The sequence below is a fragment of the Carettochelys insculpta genome, chromosome 6 (assembly GCF_033958435.1).
Source record: "Carettochelys insculpta isolate YL-2023 chromosome 6, ASM3395843v1, whole genome shotgun sequence".
Lineage (NCBI taxonomy): Eukaryota > Metazoa > Chordata > Testudines > Carettochelyidae > Carettochelys > Carettochelys insculpta.
The window spans coordinates 83,347,075-83,368,745 of record NC_134142.1 but is presented as its reverse complement, the minus strand read 5'-3'; the positions used below and the strand labels follow the sequence as shown (position 1 = coordinate 83,368,745).

At 45.1% G+C, this 21,671-nt stretch overlaps 1 protein-coding gene across 2 annotated transcripts in view; it reads right to left on the bottom strand.

Moving 5' to 3' along the window:
- TRIM44 (tripartite motif containing 44) overlaps positions 1-21,671 on the bottom strand; it is a 119,959-nt gene that overhangs the window by 66,186 nt on the left and 32,102 nt on the right. For both annotated transcript variants that reach the window (XR_012646003.1, XM_074997501.1), the window contains exons 3-4: positions 13,881-14,120; positions 8,362-8,381 (exon numbers count right to left, since the gene is read on the bottom strand). Coding sequence is in view for 1 of the 2 variants with exons in the window: in XM_074997501.1 (XP_074853602.1) it covers positions 8,362-8,381; positions 13,881-14,120 (260 nt within the window). In the remaining variant the exon portion in view is untranslated. The remainder of the gene's footprint in view (positions 1-8,361; positions 8,382-13,880; positions 14,121-21,671) is intronic.

Here is a 21,671-nt window from a genome sequence, read left to right as displayed (position 1 = left end):
TTTATCTATCTATATATGTAGATAGATAAAAAATAAATGTGCGTCTCAATGCCATCCTCCAGAAACGTGAACCCCGCCCCCCCCAGCTCCCTGCTAAAACCCAATCTCCCACCTCTCTCCCAGAGCCAGGCCCCCTCATATTTCCCCTGCATCCACCCACAGCTCTAATGCAATGCCAGCGCCTCACCAGAGCCACTGCTGCTGCCACACGCTTCTTCCATCAAGGGTTGGGGTACGTGCGCAAAGTGGCAGACAGCACTCCTGGCGTGCAGCTCTTGGAGGAGGAGCCGCATTTAACAGCTCAAAGAACTGCACACGGCTTGAGAGCTGTGGGTTAGCCACCTCTGAATTAGCTGAACAGAAAAGAAATCGCAACACTTATAAAACATCCTTTACTACATCATAAAAGGAGTAACTGTATGAACCAAAAACTAGTAAGATCATTCAGTAAGTGCGAGAAATGACTAAGTCAAAGTAAGGTCTGCACTTCCAGCTATGCAGAGGATGAAGTCACTGACAATACCCTGGAAAGAATATCACAGTGTAAAGGCCTACATAGATTAGGCTTATAAAGGTTTCATAAGGATTTCTCATTCTTGTCCCATATTGAGTCCACCAGCTGGTAGAATCATAAAATAAATATGAAATTTTATTATAAACTGTATGACATGAGCAGAGAAGGTTGAAATCTATATGAATAATGTTTAAGACTAGGTACTAAAGTGGAACACTTTTTAAAAAAAATAGATCTACTTCAGCTTTAGCCACCTTGATGAGTATTCACAATGACACTCCATTTAATAGCCTCCTAGCTAAACCCACATGATAATGGGATCAGACAGGCAATAATTAAGCATGAATATACACCCACACTGTGCCCCCATTAAAAAGGACTCCTATTCCACCCCCCAAAAGCCACAGCAAATAGATGTACGGTAAACAAGGGTAAGGAAAAGGGAGCAATATCAGAAAAGTGAAACGTATATATTCCTGAAAGAACATCTGTGCATTGTTAGAGTAGTTTAAAGAGACAGTTCTGTCTCCGGCAAAAACAAAAAGTTACCAATTGTCAAACTTCTAATTAAAGTCCTCTTTTATGCTTCACTAAAGAAGTCACATGTTCTCCAGGAAGATGGGATAGGGTTTGAATTTGTAACTGGCATGCAGGCTGTTACAGAAAGAAACACCTGCAAATCTATGTCTAGGCTCTTAAAGCACTTATTCAATTTAAAATTAAATTTTAAGAATAGGCTAAACCTAAGAGTTCCCAATCAGATGAACCAGCTTCTGGATGCCAGGAGAACACTGCAATCTGATTCTTCAGTAAAGTGCTACCTGGCACAGGGTGACTGAAGTAGCGGCTTAGTCTCACCTATGAATCAGCTACTTCCCACCAGAGAGCGATCAAGTGATTATAAAAGCCACCAAGTGTCTCAGTTGAGGAAGCAATCTGTACCAGGCAGATGGCTTTCAAGTGGAAAAGAGGCCTCTTGATGGCTGCAGCCTGCTTTTTGGTAAAAAGAATAGCTCTATTTCGTGTTATTTGACTCGCGTTTGAAGAACAGAACTGTGCCCTGAAGGAAGACCTTGAACAGACTTCAGGTGCAGCATCAGTCTTCCATGGGCTGAGGGAAAAAGGCCAGTGGCCCCCCTTACCTTTAAATAAGGTTGAGAAAGCAGATCACTGATTCCTGTCATCATCTTATCATAGGACAACAGACACCAACAATAAGTAAAGAATTCACCAGCATGGGGAGAGGGATAGCTCAGTAGTTTGCACATTGGCCTGCTAAACCTTGGGTTGTGAGTGCAATCCTTGTGGAGGCCATTTAGGGATTGGGGCAAATAGATGTCGGGGTGGTGTTTGGTCCTACCAAGAGGGCAGGGGACTGGACTAGACGACCTCCTGAGGTTCCTTCCAGTTCTAGGAGATGTGTATCTCCAATTATAATTTTTTTTTAAACCTGCTCTTAGAGGAACTATAGAGAGGTGCTGGCTTCAGAGACTTTGCATCTTTTCTAGGGCAGCCACTCTTCTTCTTTACCTATTACTGAAGTGCTCCCTGCACAGGTGACCCCCTCAGATACCCCTTACATCCCTGAAAAGGCACCAAATTCCCACACTGCTCAGATCTTTCCCTCTTCCCCCGGCCAAACCTGAGCCATCTTGAATTATGCTTGCAGCATGAAACAGATGCAATACGTGATTACAGAGTGACCATTTAAAATTATTCTGGTGTGGTCAGAATTCAATTACTGGATTCAACTACTGTTAGGATTTGAACAAAACAAGCCAACAGAAATGTAGCACTTTGAGGACTAACAAAATGATTTATTTGGTCATGAGCTTTCGTGGGATAGAACCACTTCTGTCAGGATTTGGTCAGAAAGAGTTCACAGTAGCTGCACTTTTCATCCTACTGAGGGTAAGAAAGATCCCACTTACCCTACTCTGCTGATGTGCAACAGGTGAGTCTCTTCATATCAGTCCTACATGAGTATCTGACTGTCTCTCAGAATGACAAAGGGCTCCTCTCTCACACTTTCTCTGCTTCCCTAGTACCACAGCCGTATGCCTGGGCTGATGAGGAAGCCCACCAAAATTAAGGCAATGAAATAATCAAGCAATGAATGCTTAACAAGAGAAAAAAACTGCTCAGAGTGTAGTGAATGAATGATGCACAGGTCAGTTTATGGGGCATACCTTGTGCATCAGAGCAACTCAGAACAGAAAAGGCAGCATGAATGCTTTTTAACAAAACACCCGCTGTCCAAGTTTCAAGCATAGACACTGTCCTCTCTGCCAACCTACTACCATTAAAATGTCAACCTTACTTAAAATACTATGCATCTGATTTTCCTCTCAATTATACGCTCTCAATTGCATTTCACTCACTGGCGTTGTACTAGGACAAGGCAACTGTGAGAAGAAGCTGGCTCTATATTGCTAGCATGCAGAAGGCTCTCTGAAAACAGAGAGGCCGTAATTTTAAAGGCATAACCTGGGATAGCCTGGCGTACAGACCCCTGAACAGATGTACTGAGGGTACCTATTCAAGCAATCATGAATCTTAAGGCTATTACAGACCTAGTTCCCTAACACTTAGTGTCATTTCTGTATTACTGTTATATTCCCAAAGCAAAAACTAGATTACATGCAGGGTAAGAGAAGTGGCAGGAGTATTACAGTGAGTCTGGAAGCTCTGGTAGTGTCTTTTGACATACAAAAGTTTATGGCAAATAATGTTATCTGATGAGCAATTAAAATACTATTTGCTTTTCCATCCTGTTAAGGGTGGGCAATTAGAGTTTGTATCCAGGGTGGAAATTTTGTATAAGAATTACACACAGAGCAATATGTATCAGACAGGTAGCCGTGTTAGCATGTAGCTTCGAGAACAAGAAGAAGTCTTGTGGCACCTTATAGCTTATGCTCCAAAATATCTGTTAGTCTACAAGGTGCCAGAAGACTTCTTGTTGTACACAGAGAAATACTTCACCTCTGGCTCAGGCAGAAGGGGGATGAGAAACCCATTTGGACAGAAAGAGCCAGGAATAGCAGGCGGAAGGAAAATCGCTTCTTAAAGAAACCGGTTTGTTTGTTTAATTGTCCACTTTACAAATCTGCCCTCTGCAAAAAACCCTCTTAAAATTTAAGAAGCACTGGTTAAACCTCTACCTACATACACATCAGTATGTCCCCACTCAAATGAGTTATAATCAAAGAGAGACAGAATAAGAGCAGATGGAAAGACAAGGGACAACTACCCCCTAGTGGCAAGCGAGGCTATGCACTCAAAAATTGTTCTATATAAGGCAAGCAGATTGTTCCTGTTTGTAATTTACTCTTCTTCGGGGATCCTGTCAATATCTCTTTCCTGTCACTGAGACAGCTTTAGTAATGCTATAGCTTTGATGGCTGTGAGGTTGAATGGACGCCCCAAGTAACTTCTGGAAGTTAGCAATAAACCTCCTCCTTTATTTATCACATTGAACAGGATTTGTAAATGATTCAGGAGTAAGGATCAATTATCACAAAAGTGCAGGAGAAAATTACTGTCTAATATTGCTACAGAATAAGTGAGTTATGTGCAGACTCCACACATCATGCATATTACTATGGTAGGGTTGGACTCTTTTGGTGTGGGATGCGGGAGGAGAGAAGGGGTGTCTGTGTCTGCTTTATATGACGTCCTTTGGTTTCATCAGGGATTTCACTTACTGGTATTCAGAATGATGATGAATTATATTCTGAATCCTACGAAATGAACAGCAGACAAAGTCCTGCAGCTAAGCTACTGCAAAGTAAGCCTAGCATCTGGAATATTCGATATATTAGTTTTGCATATATAGAAGGCGAAGTAGCTAGAGAATGCATGGATGTGATACGAGATAAGCCATTTGTTACAATGCACAGAGACTTGGAGGTAAGTGGAAAAGGTGAAGTTACTATGAGACAACCATTTAGGCCAACTGAAATATCCTTTGGGGCTTTTATCATAAAGTGTTTTACGTGCTACAGAAACAAAGCATGAACAAAATGCAAACCTGTGTAATAGCGAAGGCAGAAGTAGAGAGGCAGAGAAAGGAAATTTTGGAAAGGACACCTATGCAAACTCGCCCTCGCCTAAACAGGGACATGAAATCTGTAGTATCCACATACAACACTGATTCTTAAAATGACTGGATACAACACATATGTACTTGGGCTAGATTATGGCAGTCTAACCCCTTAGGAATACCCTTATGTGGAGCCCTTGAAAATCCTGTCACCCTTTCACTGTTTCGGATGGTATTGGAAAGGGCCACCCACACAAAAACTGAAGCCTCTCTCCACCACCACCACTCTTTGAAAAGTAGAAGCCTCTTCTAATCCATGGCCAACCACATCAGAACAGCCATATGGTGCCACACCAATGGTCCATCTAGCCCAGTAGCCTGTCAGTAGCCTGTGCTAGAGGTTACAGAGTGAATGAACAGAACTGGGCAATTATCCCAGACTGAGGTCGAGTCTCAGAATCTGGCAGTCAGAGGTTTAGGGACAGTCAATTTTTCATCCCTGGATTAACAGCTACTGATGGAACCATTCTTCTTGAACTTACCTAATTTTTTTGAACTCAATTATGCTTCTGGCCTTCACAACATACTTTGGCGACAAGTTCCACAGGCTGACTATGCGCTGTATGAAGAAGTACTTCATGTGGTTTGTGTAAAACTCACTGCCTATTAATTTCATTGGGTGACCCTTGGACTGGTGTTTACACTCACCTTATTTGCTTTCTCCACACCATTCGTGACTTTACAGATCTCCATCATATTTTCCCTTTCCCCACTCACACCTGATCACCTCTCTCAAACTGAACGGTCCCAGACTTTTTAAGTATTTCTCACATGGAAGTTGTTCCATACATCTAATCATTTCTGGTGCCCTTTTTTATAGCTTTTCTGAGACAGGGCCATCAAACTGTACACACTATTAAAGGTGTGGGTGCAGCACAGAATTATATAGTAGCATTATGAGATTCTCTTTCCTAACAGTTTCTTTTGGCATATCTGAAGCTGCTGCAGAGCCCTGCAACCCTGAAGCAGATTTTAGGTCTGATGTGCCTTGGAGTAGGTGAGACCTTGTGTACAAGCTGCAGCAGCCAGCCATGAAACCTGTCTCCCCATAGGCTGGGGTCCATCTCAAAAGAAGAGAGGATTAAACCTAAGCAGAGGGCTATGAGAGGTGGGGTGACTTGCTGATACCAGCCTTGCACCCTGATTTCTTTGCTGCCAAGTGATATCAGCAGACCCCTCCCCGATGGGCAAGGATCAGCTTTGCTTCAGTGGTCTAGGTGGCCTTTGATGCTGTTTCTCCCTCAGCATGATTAGACAGACACATGGCCAGCTGACAGCTGCCTCAGTCTATACACGAGGTCTCATGTACTCCGTGGAACACTGGACCTAAAATCTGCTTCAGGGTCCCTCGACTCCATTGCAGCTTCTGATATGTTGAAAGAATTGAGGTTTTCATTAACCAGACAATAGTCGGCACAGTAACCCTGCGTTACTCTGCTATTAAAGTCAATTCTATACTTCCACACTTCCAGTGTACCACCGTGCATCCATAGCTTTCCAGGTTATTAACACTGTTGAGAAAGAATGTGAACACTGCATGGAATGTTCTCATAACAGACACATTATTACTTGCTCTGGGGTCCAAGCAAACCAAGCTGGTGAAAGAACTGAAATAGCAATTCATTAGTATTATTTTTAACGATCCTCCTCTCCCTTAGCAAAGCGCTGTCATCTCTCCTGGTCTCGCCCCTTTATTACGCTGCATTCCAAAATCATTACCCACACTTCTCTCAACGAGATGCCCTCAGCTTCCAGTGATGGCAAAGAGCACGTCATAAATGAATGAATAGAATCAGCAACAACCGGCACTGAAGTGTTAGTTACAACAGAAAGAGTCAAACAGAAGGTGAGCATAAACTAATCAGCATCAATGAGCACACCGGGGCATCTCTGTGGAGGCAGCAATGCTTGGCGTTTAACAATTTAACTCCCCTTGTTACCTACTGGCTGCTGTCTTGAAATGACACTGTACCATCTGCAGCCAGCCCAAAAGTGCCATACTAATAGAACATGAAGACCTGCTTTACCTCTTGCATTCCATTACCCTGAGCTATTTGTTCTTAGCATATTCCCCAATTCAGCCCATGCATACAGTTAATTGTTCATTTAGAATCCCACATATGTTGAATACTACAAGTTTTCTGAGGACTAGGGCCATACATGTTGCACTTTCCTGAGCATCAATCCACTAGCAGCCCATGAACTAGGAACGTCAAGCGTCCCATACAGAATTAAACCAGAAGCCCCTACTGCAGAACAACATGGAGCCATGGAAGGCGAAAATAGTAAGAATGAGAACAAGTCCTTTAGCATATCAGCCTGCACGAAATAACTCTAATGGAGAAAACCGAACTTTCCAAGGGTTGCATCCGACGTAGTTACAATGGACCCCCTTCTCTTTCCTAGATGCAGCCACGCAGGTGGGTCTGCGCAAAAGAACGCTGCAATCAGAAAAACAGAAGCACAATGTACAAAATAAAATTATAAAGCAGTGCAAAATGGGTTCCAAAAAGAGACACCGTGTAACTACAGTTCAGTAGCTCAGGCACTCAAGGGAAACCCACACAGAAGGCAAAAATTTGCACGCTGGTTAGAATGTTTGGATAGTACAAACATTCAGAGTTATTTGTTTGAAGCTTGCGAACACAGCTCTAAATTTTGGAAAGGTTATAAACCTTTGGGACTTCTAACTAATGGGGGCTAGGAAGAAATTCCTCCTGGTAGGGCAATTAGTTAGTTATTCTACAACTACTTTCTGCAGCGTTTCTTGTACCTTTCTCCTCCCACTGTTGGAAGACATGATAATGGACCGATCCCTGTGTTCAACAATTCACTTCACCTCCCCCGCCCCCATCTCTCTCTCTCTAAATCTTGGATTTAAGGTTTCAGCATGCACAGATCTTCTTGGTTTTAACAGCTAAATATACATAATATAATAAGTATGACCAAGAGTGAATAAGCATTACATAATGTAACAGTAACCACAGGGATCAACATCCATTGATTTTCATTGCACCTGTTTACCTTGTAACAAGGGATTAAAGTAAACTGGGTCCCTTCAGTTTACAATATCCCACAACACAGCAAAGAGTCTGTCTGTTAAACCATGTCTGCAACAATGGCCCAACAGCCCAGAAAAAATTCAAGTTTTCCTATGCCAAAAGCACAAGGCTCTACTCAACTGGAGCTAAAAGGAGAATCTGTGAAAAGTACAATAGTTCTGAAATTCAGTCCAGCAAGTCTGACTCTCCTTGCAGAAGACAGTGATGCACACGTTCATATGCTTTAAAAACTGCTCTGTGGGTAAGTAATTTTATGCTGCAATGGACTGGGTATATCCAGGAACAATAGCTTCTTTTAGAGTCGTTCAGCTTTAATAAATTTTTGCCCTGACTGGATTGCTTTAGAAACAAAAGTTATATTAAAATTGCTTCCAAAACCAGGAGTAGGGCAAGTCCCAATATTCCGGAAGCTATGGAGCTGCAGGTACTAAGACTCCCTGAATTTCAAGTCACAAAATTAAACAGAGCTTAACTATGATATCAGCTGCCTAACTTAGGGAATGTAATATTCTGGTATAAGAGTCTTGCCGAAGACTACAGAGAGGGTCAGTGGCACAACTAAGACTAGAACTCCGTTGTTCCTGGGTGCCAGTCCCATGATCAGTCCAGCCCCTTCTCACAATTTTTAGTCTAGGAACATATTCCTTTTCAAACTGAGCAAAAAAACGAAGTACTCTTACCTGGGTTCATCATCTCTGCTCTGTAGGGAAAACAAAACAAAACAAAAACAGAAAAAAAGCAGCATTAGGGTCAACATTTTGAAAATGTTTTTTGTAGATACAATAAAACATTTTAGTAAGCTAGGTACTATTGCACACACACATTTAGGGCCGCCTGTCTTTAAAGGCTGGAAAAAGTTTACACTCCAACAGCTGAGGTCATCATGATGACATTTAAAATTGTAAGCTTGACTTGATCAGGGATCAAGCGGGAGACAGGTCATGGTTTATTTTAAGACCTAGGCTGCCTGTTATCTCTTGGCAATAGGTGATGAAATCTACTTCTAATACATTCACATCTTTTAGGCCCCATTTTCCTCCCACTTGTACAAAAGACAACTCAGGCTCAATGCAACTAGTTTGTGGTAACGCTGTCCAGCCAGGCCCACCAATAGATGGATGAAAGGGGGCAGCTGCCAAGGACCCTGGCCACTGCAGTGGTGGCAGCAGCCAGCACCCCCACCAGGCCCTTTTAAATAACCCAGGCAGGCCACAGGTATGAGCAATGGGTTGAGCTTCCCCTTGGGCGAGGCTAGTCCCTGGCTTCATTCTTTTCATTAACCTCATCCTCACTCCACTCGCTGTAGCTGGAGCCATGCGATTCCCCTGGCCCCTCCTTACTCAACTGGAGACACAAGACACAGCACCCTACCCAGAGAAATGCCGAGCAACTCTCTCCTGCCAGATGAGTCCTGTGCCAGCTGCAGAGCCCCACCCTGCCCAGAGAAGCTCCATATGTCATGGCCAGAGTCGTCTTGGGCCAACCACAGCCTCTCTCCCATACAGAGAAGTCCGAGCTCCCGCAACCCTAGGAGCCCTGAGCCAGCAGCAGTCACCCTTTCTTCCCCAGATGCAGTCTGCTCTGGGGAATAGCATTTCTTCAAAGATGTTTCTGTGGAGTGGTGGAGTAGGGTCTGGGGCAGGAGGAGTGGTATGGTTGCAGCTGGTGCCAGGCTCCTCTGGGCAGGAGGGAGGAGTTCCTCTGGGCAGGTATTGGAGGCAGTGGCTGTGACCAGTCCTCTGTTTGAGGGGAGCATCTGGAGTTTCTCTGGAAAGGAGAGCTTGTGGCTCCAGCCAAGGGAGAGGATAGGGAGTCCATTGACTGCTCTCTCCTGGGCCTGGGACTGCTATCGGTGGGCCTGCATCCTGTTACCTAGTACACAAACAGGTTGATCAGCTAGCCAGTATGTGTGGATGCAGGTGGGGTATGAATTCACAAGGGTCTATTATCACCTAGCATATTATAGTCTATACTTCTAGAGACACGGTGTACTTAAAATAGTCACTATAACAAAACTGCCTATAAAGCAAAACATGCTGGGCTTGATTTTCAGTTCACATACACTAGGAAATAAGAAATAGCTCCACTGAAGTCAATGAAAGTACACAGATGTAAGATTTGTGCAAGAAGGAATCAGTCACTCATCATTAAAGCTATTCATTCAGTACAGAGCAGTAAGTCTATTTAAATCAGATGTTAATACAGCATGGGGCATTGCGATTGCATCAGTCATAAATTCCAGGCAAATTGCAGTGTTTCCTCAATAGGAATATACAAACAACTCTCTCATTCTGCTACACTCCCCTAGAGAAAAGCAAAAGAAAACAGCTATGTTAAGCAAGCTTTGATTTCTGATTGCTTGGACAGTCTGATAGGGAATATTATGGGAACCAGAGTAGTCAGGCAATTTCATGATTTTCATAACTAAGTAACTAAATGTAGCTACAGAATTCCTCAATACAGGTTTAAATGCTTAAATCATTTGCCTTGCAGAACATCTGACACCACATGGACAAAAAAATCGACATTAAATTATAATGGAGAAAAATATCTGTAAGCAAAGCTAAGGGCATACACACAAGTAGAAATTGAATGGACTGTCATCTGCCCTAAGTCAAGTCCCTCTTCTTCCACCCATCAGCAGTGTGTCCACATCAATCATCCACCATAGCAAAAATTCATGCCAAATTTGCTTGCTCATTCTATTCTCTTTCACCTATGTATCTGATGTCAGTAACTAACCACATACTGAAGCAGACTTTGGTTTGCTCTTGCTGCACCCACAAATGGCAGGTACCAATCAGCCTTCCAATCACAGACAAAGGAAAGCAAATGCTCTTAGTCTAAGGTTAGACTAGTAATTTAGGGGGAAAAAGCATGTTCTTTTCCCTGGATTACCAGTCTAATCTTAGAGTAAGAGAATTCTGATTTACTTGTCTTGCTACTCGTGGATGCTGCTTCTCTAGCTCCTTTAATATCTCTCAGCTTGCACCTTCACTTCTGTTTACAGTTAGGTATAATTCTGCTCTCACACCTGTCTTACTCCAGATTTACTTCAGTGAAAGTGACATCAGAATCAGGTTTTTAAATCTGCTTCACTTTTAGTTTTCAGGTACCAACACTAACCTGCAAGCGTTAGGATTGTAAGAGCCACAGGGTCATACTAATTCATTAACAGAGAACAACCTGTTTCCTCTCCAACCCCAACTTTCCACTGGAACTTTGAAATTTTTACAAAACCATATTTATAATGGGAAGAAGTAATTAGGGGTGGGCTGTTCACTTTGAATTCTACAACTAAGCACAGAGACTCCAGGCATAAATTCATTCACAATCCAACCAGTAGTCGTGCTGGTCCTCCAGTGAATTCCCATTTCAGTTTCTGACACACAATGAGACAACTCAACCTCAGGTGTAACCACGCTGAGTTTAAAGGACTTTCAGCACTGATGGATTTGCTCCACTGTTCTTGAAGTTGCACACTTATAACCAAGAACAGAAGGTGACTCTTTGGGCTGGATTCAATCACTGCTTTACATTTGGTGTAGTCATACGAAAAGGAACGCGAAGAAGGGTGTAAGGGTACCAAAGCAGATCGACAGCACTCTGGCATGCACTTGAAATTACTTTGCTTGGGACAGAGGTGGTTGTAAGCTTTCTTTGAGTTCCCCGTGTTCAGCTTGGCAGAGCTCTGTCTGGCCATCAGTGAAAATTACAGCGGTTGCAGGGTTAGGCTAACATTTTAAATGTCTACTGTGTACCCTAGCTCCTGGAGAGGAAATACGAGCATGCTCCAACCACATTTCCCAGTTCAGCACTCAAGCTGGCTATGCCCACTATTACAGGAGTCTCCTTATGTTACAAGCAGCACAAAGGTGCTTTAGTTGAAATGAGAATCAGACCCACTTTGCACAGTTGACATGAACAAGGTTCAAACCCCTAGTGACTCAAATTCAAGAGATTAGCAATAAAGCAATTATTTGTTGCAGTTAACATTGCCTAGAAAGTCCAATCATGTACCAGGACCCCATTGTGCCTGGTTGTAGGCTCTCCAAAGCTTGGTTCAGAGGAAGAATCAGAATTACTCACGCAAAATTTTAATTTTAAGACCTTCACTTTAAATGAAGAGCCTCTTCATACCAGTGTAAAAGTGGCTAGTGTCATGATTCAGCAAGACTCTTCTCTCAGTGCTGGGGAAACAACCACCTAATGATACCACTGTCATAGGCACAACTGTGGCAATTCACTGAATACTGTGAAAGGCGCTGCAAAACAGCAACCGAACACAGACTCTAGAGGCACCAAACACTCAATGGTAGTTAATACAATCCAATTATCAAAGTGTCTTCATGTCCCTTTATATTACAGGTGTAATTGTCTCAAAAGATATTGAGCCCAATTAATTTGTTCCTAGAGCAACATAAGAAGCTCAAGTTTTAGTTCTTTATCAGCTGGGGTTCTTTCCAACTTGAGTTTCTCTTAATTTACCCTGCTGCAACCCCAGGGAAGTAGCTATAGTTTCACCCGGCCTGACTTGCAACCACTGACTGAAGATGACTGAAAGAAATCTTCAGAGAGTTAAAACCATACAGCTTTACACTGCAAACTTGTATTTCCCATATGTGGGAAAGGTGTTCAGTATAAGATTACAAACTCTTTGGGGCAAGGACTCTCTCTTACTATGCATACAGGAAGGGTCTACACGGCACTCTGCCCAGTGCTGCTGCTGACAGAGCTATGCAAAGTGAGCTTCTGAGGATTGCAAGTAGCTTCCATTTGCATACTCTTGAAGCTCACTACGACAGCCATGCGAGAGTTCGGCGTCGGCAGAAGGGGGTACTGGCATTGCAGAGGCCATGTGGATGTGGCTCTGCCAGCTAAACGCCCCCCCTTCCATTGCCAGTCCCTCTTGGGGGACTATGGTGATGAGTTTCGGGAGTATGCAAATAGAAACCATTTGCAATCCCGAGAAGCTCACTTTGCACAGCTCTGCCAACAGCAGCACTGGGCAGAGCGCAGTGTAGAGACAGAGAGACTCTGATCTGAGTTGGGGCCTTTGGTCAACAGAATAACAAAATAATTCCACACTGCGGAGAGGCAGACATTTAGGCAAGTAGATACCATTGTATGCCATTAATGTTGATGTTCACATCCACCTAGGAGCCCACATATGAAGAATGAGCTTCTCTGACAAGCGTATAGTTAGCATATCATTATACGGACTAAAGAATTGCAGTAATTTAATTCGCTATGTAATGAATGCTCCAAAAAGCTAATGTTTTATGAAGTTTTTACTCTGCTGAAGACAGAAACAGCATAAAATGATGGGTAAAGTGAAAGACAAGAGACAGGAAAACTGGGTTTCTGCTTCGGTTTTTCCCAAAACCACTGCAGGCTTTTAGAACTCAACTTGTACACAAGTGTTTGTATACCTTTTCCTGCCACAACCAGTATTCCTCTTGCCCCATCCAAAGCCCCATCTTTGCACGACAGGATTGAAATGAAGACTAGACGCAGAAATGCTAGAGGTTTGTTTTTTACAAGTTCAGAAGTGCATACTCCCAGAGTCTGGCTCTAGGTAAATATTTGATGGTTGCTTATCCAGCTCCAAATTCAGAACCCAGGCAGTGGGAGAAAAGTATTCATCAGACATCGACCCCGCGAGATATACCTGTCATTTAAGAACCAAGGATGGAATACTACTGACCTAGGAGTTTCAATTTCCCCATGATTGCACGTGTGCTATTGTATCTACTAGAGTCCTCCTATGGTATCTCAGAAGGAGCAATAAAAGTGAGGGTGAGGGCAGACAGGAAGGCAGGCTACCTGCCTCTTATAACCCTGAAGTTCACTAATTGTTAGCCAAGTTACAAGAATGTTAAATCATTCTCTGGGTGTTTTATGGAACAATAACATACTTCAAAATTGTGACCGCAAAACATTAGAAATCCACTATTAAGTGACTGGAGGCATTTGGCTTTGTGCCCCTTTAACCACCTAAGGTATGTGGGTACCCCATATGACCGCACAACTCATCCAGCACTACTACTTGTACCTTGGCATGTCACTTCAGATATTTAGTGGGATTTGTGGGAATCTTTAATGCTGACATACATAAAAGGGGCTACTTCACTGTGGTATCCATCACAATGTTGTGTTGCCTCCTGCCATAATCAGTTCATCTGCTTTTAGTTTTTACCTCAGGCTTGAGAAGGGCTAACTCATTGAAGGTGTTCAGTTGCCTTCTGATCTCTGCCATCTCAGTCATCAGCTTTGCCATGTGGGTATTGATTTCTGCCAGAACCTCTGTCACATGAGCAGTGGCTACTGCTTCCTGGAGGTCCACTAGGTGGAGAGCTTTCCGTTCTTCCTCACTGACCAGCCGACGGACATTGTCAAACTCCTGCTGAACGCAGAGCTTCATCTCACTCCGAGTCACCTGTACATAATGCACACAGGAGAAAACACTGCTAGTCAGAGAACTGCTTTAATGTGCAAGTGTCAGAGGAATCACCCTTTTACAGTGATTGCTGGCCCCTGCTCCCCAGGCTTCCGAGTATCTCTTCTCCATGACTGCTCTTGTAAGCCCCTAGAACAAAAGGCTCTTACAATATATTTCCCGAAGAGGACCATTCCGTCAAACTGTGGGTCATTGTCCTACATCAGGTGAATCCCTGATCCACCCTCCCCCCAAGCCACTAAGGAGTTAGTTTGTCACATAGAAAGGGTGACAGCTAGGCTACCTTTGCGGCCACTCCAACAGTGTCACTCTACCTTGCTCCCTGACATTTCTGTATGGAAGGTTCAAAATCCCAGGCTATGCCCAAGACTATTCTTCCAGCCTAGCAGCATGAAATGTAGATGTCTGGTCTATATTTAAACAGGAGATTCTGCATTTACCCCAGTAGTCTTGAGAACCAATGAAGTCAGAGGTGCAGTGAGGCAAAGCTAAACATGCTTAGTGACCCTGACAAGGTCAATTACCAGAGAGGAAATGAAAGAGGGCCATTATTGCATTTACCAAAGATGAAGATAAAGCAATTAAAGTAAAATTATTTTAACTTGGAAGGTCTCAAAATTAGTCCAGGTCGGACTTCCCTTGCTCTGGCACCCTTGGGGCCTGATCAGACCTGAACTAGGGAACTTGCTGGATCAGGGAAGACTCTCTGCCACTGGTCCCCCAGCCTACCACTTACCCAGTTTCTGGCTCCAGCTGGCCACCCTGCCACTGGCCACAACTGGGCTGCCTGCTGCTGTCTCTGGTGGGGCTGCCTGTCAGACTGCCCTGACCCCAAAGCTGGCCCCCCAAGCTGGGCAGCCCCAGAGCAGCTCCAGCTCCTTTGCCATGGCCCTGGCTCCCTTGACGCAGCCTTGCTGTCCTGTGGGCTCCCCTATGACAACCCCATCTGCGGCTTCCCTGCCATGGCCCTAGCCCTGACTCTGTCTCCCAGCCTTGGCTTTGAGCCTTACTGGGCTCTGGGCTGTCAGGCTGCCCACACCCTCAGTGCTAGGCCGCCCCGGGGGGGCAGGGGGGTCTCTGCCCCAGAGAGTCCCAGTTTAGGGAGACGCAACTATTATTAAACAGACTAAAGGGTTTCTACTGTAGCAAGGTGAAAGACCCAACATTTTACAACAAACTTACATTAGTATAAGCTATGTCACTCAGGGCATAGAAAATCCACACCCAGTTCACACATTTATCCCAATCTAACCCCGGCTGTAGCCGCTGCTACCGTGATGAAAGAGCTTCTCCTGCTGACATGGGGAGGTGGAGTACTACACTGACAGTGAGCAGGTAGCATCTTCACAAAGGCTGTGTCTTCACAACCACGTATGTGGGCAAAACTCATGGCACTTAGGCGTGAATATTCTATATCTCACCCCCACCCAAGCAACATACACTAGACCTGGATAAGCAGCAGTATGCACAGTAGTGTGTCCTGCTGCTCATTGGGGTTGGATTGATGTTGTCAAGGGTGATTTTGCTCTCTCATCAGTATAGATCAGCTATGGAGGAGATTGAATGCTGGCGCAGATGCATTAGTGTAGCTGTGCCACTGCTGTGCTGGATGTGCAGATAAGCCATTAGTTATGCAAGTGATGGTGATGGAGTAAACTAAGTACTGAGGCCACCTACTGAAGGCCTTTAGGTCCTGCCACATGCCACCCTGGAAAAGGGCAGTACATAGATCCCCGAGATGCCTACAGTGGCTCTTTGAGAAGCAGCCAATCAGCGTCCAGTAAGCTAGTATAAGGAGAGAAACTGGGCCAGAGCAAAATCAGCTCTTTACTGGAGCTGGAGGAGAACATATCGTGCTCTGGGCTGGCTGCTCGGAATCCACTAGGACAAGGGTAACAGAGCAACAATGGATGAACACATCACTGGACACTTCAAGTAACATGTAGAAGGGATATATTACATTTTATGTAGTCTTCCCTGTAGTTCCTCTAGGATGGGGATATAAAAACATGGCCACACCAGTTAAGAAATTTCAACTGGATCATTCACTTCCACAGTATTCTTCTGTTTATGAACTTCAAGTAGTTTTCGCTTTATACTATTATATAACACTATCAGCCTTGCCAAGAAAGTCCTGCAGCTATACAAGCCTGGCATACTGTTTACTTGTTGCCCTTTATCATGAGAACAGATTAATGATTTACTTACTAATTTAAAAAAAAAAAAAAAAAGCACTTGCTCACCCTGGAAGGGCAGACTTTTGCCAAACTAGTATTTATATAGATAACTGGCACTAAAGAAAGGTCCCTGAGTGACAGCCCTGGAGTTGAAGTCTTCTCGTTATCCATAACACCGCTTCCAACCTGATGGCTGCAGTCAAACATTCGTTGACTCAATGTGCCTTAGTCATACCTTTGGGTCTATGGATACTCAAAACTACTATATAAATTGGGATTAATTCTACTTATGTCATTGGAGCAACGGTGTATGTGACTTTAGATTTCAGAATCAGGCTCTCTCTGCAAAGGCCCTTAGCACAACACTGGCACCATGTAAATAACTAATACTACACATGTAACCCTTATGTTAACGCCAGATGCCCGCCAGAAGGGCCGGGTTCAACTCTTGTGGGGTTTTCCTATCAAGGATACAATCAACCGGCTCGAGCCCCCACCCAGTGGCCTGGGACAATTTCACCCCCGTGCTGGGTGCCTGTAAGGCGGTTCTCCCCGCCTCGCAAGCACAGAGTCTGAGATAGAAATGGCTTGTTTAATGACCGTAACCTACCCCAAGGTTACAGCGACAGATGCAGTATATCTCAGCACAGAAGAGACAAAACCCCTTTTACCCAGATACCATCCCCATATGCAGTAGAACTCAGTCTCTTGCTGGGGCTCTTGGCCCTTTTCCACACACACACAGTTACAGGGTGTACCCTCTGCGGTGCAGTCCCAAACTCAAAGCCCACAGATACATCACCAGGGCAATACTAGCTGTCCACTTGTCTGTAGCCTCCCCTTGCTGTCACCAGCCATCTGCCAGTCGCCGTCGTCCGCCGCCGCTCCTACCGGCCGCCCACCGGTCGCCGTTATCTACCGCCGCCGCCGCCGCCGCCGCTCCTACCGGCCGCCCGCCGGTCGCCGTCGTCTGCCGCCGCTGCTCCTACCGGCCGCCCGCTGGTCCTGCTGTTGTCTGCCGGTCCTAACCCCACTGCTTGGGACTGCCCTAAGGCAGAACCCAGTGATTTCAGCTCTGTGTGGCCTCAGCTGCCACTCTGTGATTTCAGCTCTTGGTATCTCTAGTGTGGGGTTTCACAAACACCCTAGTATCCAGCTCTATCTTTTAACAGGTGGGGAGGGTTAGTCAAGCCAGGCTTATAGCTATATGGCCAAGGCATAGGCAGGGCCAAGGCACTCAGCAAGCTGGCTCAACCCATACCCTCCCCTTGCTCTCTCACAATGCTTTAAACCAGGGAGCCCTGTGTAATCAATGTCTTACACAGCTAAGGCGACTGCCCTGTCCCCCACAACAACCCAGAGCATTGGTGAGAACTCACAACTCCCACCTTAAGTGTCAGCTTAAATTGTGATTTTACAACTACATGTTTACAATAGACCAAATCTCATGGCTTACTTGCTACCCATTAGGCTTTGCCTGAAAAGGCATCACACATGCACACCTTTTGCATTTTCATGCAGATGACCTCTGGGAGACTCATTCCTCCCAGCCTTCAGCAGCACTGCATTCCTTCTGCCACATTCCCTACACACATTTTTAAAGGATACATCAAGATGACAGGATGAGATGCAAAACTGAACAACAAGAACACATTCATTATTCTGACAGCCCATTTTAACACTTCTCATGTGAAAGGTTCTGTTAATCCTGACGAATATTCAGTTTCCTCTGAGCAGGGGCCTGTAACTTCATGCATAAATTCACACTTCGTAAATAGGATGCCCTGCAGGAGCCATCAGAATATGGCAGGTTCCCATATGCTTTTTGCTTTAACTTTGAGAGAAATTTTTCAATTTTTTAAAAAAATAAATAGAAGAAGGAAAATTAATGGAAAACATCTATGTCAGTCCTTATTTTGGGGGTGGGCAAGATATGACATGCCGGCCAGATTCAGCCTGCCATGCCTTTTATCTGGCCTGCAGCCAGCCCCTATGGCTGCAGAGTGGGGAGAGCTTCGGGGGCTGCCCCCGCCCCCAGAAAAACCTCTCAGCTCCCATTGGCTAGAGGGCAGCACAGTTTCTCAGGTCCCTTTGATCCAGGCAATGGGAACTGAAAGATTTCGCTAGGAGTGGGGGGCAGCATAGCTGAAAGTGCTGCCAGCTGGGAGCCGCTTAGATAAGCATCTCTCAACCAGAACCTGCCTCTGGCACCACATCACAACAACCCCCACAGACCTTGTACCACTTCCTACAACCTTTCGCCAAGCCAGAATATTCTGCTGCACTATACCAGCTCCCTGATCCTGCATCCCAACCCCCTACCCCAGATCACAACCATAACCCACTTCATCCTCGCTCACCCAGGTCACAGCAACCTCTCAGACCCTGCACCCACTCCTCCATCCCTTCCTCTGGCCAGAATCCTCTCCCACACCCCTTCCTAGACCCTGCACTCCAGTACCCTGACCCTGGTCACATTTCCTCCTTCAAACAAACTCTCTCTCTCTCTCTCTCTCTCAGACTTCACATCCTCTCCTGCACCCGAGTCCCATACCTACGACTCCCTTCTGCACCCACCCCCCATCCCAGATGCCACATGTCCTCCATAAAAAAAAGCGCAGCCCTTCACCACTTACCAAAATCTTGGTATGACCACCCATCAAAAATTGTTGCTCACCCCTTCTGTAGGTGCATGTACAATCACTCAGGTCATCCACATGATGACCAAGTAATGCTGAAAAGACTCCCTATTCTCTTACCTCAAAGGGAAAATTCACAGACCCTGCCCCTGTGCACCAAAAAGCTTTTCCTGAGAAGATGGTAATCAAATAATGTAGCTAGAATAAACTCATTTGCACTATAAGGTTAGGACCTCACTGTACTGAGCCTGGTACAAACTCACTGTAAGACAGAAAATCTCTTCCCCTCCACCCATGTCCCTCACTGCCTCTCCTCCCCTTCCCAGTCAGCCAGTCCCGTTCTCCACATTCTCCACCCAACTTCCGTGTCCCTCTTTCCTAAGCATAACTACCAGTCATTCCCTCCAATCCAGTCCCACCAGCCTCCTTGGCCCAATCCATTCTTGTCCTTTTCCTGCACTCCAGCTCCTGTTCCCTTCCTTACTCAAACCAGGCAGGTTCTTCCTCCATCCTGCAGTGTAGGGCTTCAGGGGGAAGAGGTACAGTCACTGAGCACACAGAAGAAACTGATCCCCTGCTCTTAGCACTGGCCGCCAGGCTTATTCCAACCTGGAACAACAAGCAAAAGGCACGACGCTGACACAAAGGACACCACCCTGTCAAATTTCAAGTCTCTGCACCAAACTACCAGCATGCTGCAGCTTCTCAGAGAAAAGGTCACCAACAATTTTATTTTTTTTTTAATCTTAAAAACAATGCAAAACAACAAGTCTCCCCGCCTTAACCTCTTTCTCAAAACTGGTGGAACTGTTTTGGCTGAAAAGTTCTAAACATAGTAACACTCCTTTAATCTGGCCTCTGACACTCCAGAAATCCTGATGGTCCAGCATCTTGCAAAAACAGTCCCATTTATGGAGATAATCCAGCAAAATTTGCTGGTCCAGCACGCAGAAGTGCTCTAAGACACAGGTACCTTGAAATTCACATAAATCAGGGGGCTTGGGTGATGGCTTGAGGCCCTGGGAGGGGGGTGGAGGGGTTAAGCCTGGGTTAGGTTTGGGCTGCAGGGGAGAGGGGCTTGGGGGGTAGCAGCAGCGGGCACTCCAGGCTCCAAGGAACTGGCAAGTCACGGGGGCTCCTGGCCTCAAACCCCAGGGAAGCAGCAGCCTTGGGCATTCCCAGCCCCAAGCCCTGGGAAAGCAGCAGCCGCAGGGCCCCGAGCCCCAGGAAAACGGAAGCCCCGAACACCCCTGCCCCCACCCCAAGGGCCTAAACACAGGACAATTTGTCCCTTTCAAAAAATAAGTCAGGATGCCTTTCTGGTGCCCCAAATTCAGGAATGTCCCACCCAATGTGGGATGGTTGGTCACCCTATGAAGTCGGAGGAGCGCAGGGTGGTGACTCCCAGTAGTCCGGAAAATTTGGTAATCTAGGACCTGTCCAGTCCCAGACATGCCAGATTAAAGGAATTTTACTGTATATTCAGTCAGAGGATGGACACTTGGCATGGACATTATCGGTGTGACCAGTTAAAGCTTGCTAAAGTTAGAATTAGCTGAACACAGGGTCTTACACCAGAAAGTCCAAGGCAATCTTTACAGTAGCAGGCAGGGCTACCAAGCCCAACCATATAGCAGCTAAAAGTGAGGTGAAGAAGAAGAAACTGGAATTAACAACACACAAACAAAACACAGCAGCTTTGCAGGTATAATTCTGTGAACCTCAGACAGTTACTTCCAGATCTGCTGGCAGGGCTATTTATCAGCAAGGAGCAAGATGTGATACATTTTTTCTTTTAATCAAAACTATCAGATAATGATGGGAACCTGTGCTGGGAGTACACCTTGAAAACACTCACAGGGAATTCTCCAGCAAAAACTTGCAAGAGTCAAGGGCAGAAACAGCACAAATAGGAAGCTGACATGGCTCACTTGCTTCTGAAGCCTTCATCCTATTAGCTAGACTGCCTGCCAGGCATAAAGGAAGCCATTCTGTGCCTCACCTTATGAGGAAAGGACTGAAATGAAGGTGGAATTGAAAGTACAGATCTAATAATAAATATCCAGGCACGAGAACCACCTCACATGCTTATTTGAATAGCTGCTGTTCTCAAAAGAAAAAAGAAGAAAATCAAAAGAGCGATAACGTGGCACCTTTCTGTGATAACTTGCCCTGTCCCAGCCAGCACAGCAGCAGGCACAGTAACACAAGCACAGTAGGGTTTTGAAGTTCTTATTCAGAGGGTGAAAATTACTTCATTTGCTCTGGATAGATTTCTCCTGCTGCCTTCCAGGGCTCTGATTTGCCAGAGAAATGATGGATTTTGTTGATATTTTGAGTTTAATTACATGGTTGGACCTGCATGTGAAAACATACCTGCATGGAAGTCTTTCAAAAAATGAGCCAAAAACCACCTGAACATAAGGGCCATTGTGTCTCCAATAAATTTGTAACCCCCACAATAATTCCTAAACTGGGTTCTCTCCATATATCAGGACAGAACCAAAAGATGGACTCTGGCAGCATTGGGTCCACCCAGGTTCCATTGCTCCCCCAGACAATATGGTCAGGGTTGCAGATAAAACAAATTCAGTGCCCCCCGCCCCACAAGCAGTCCCACCACTGAGTACCCATTCTACATTTCCTGACACAGTTTCCTGATGTAGGAGTTTGTCAGAGCAGCATTCCATCCTTGGAGTTTTAAATGTTACAAA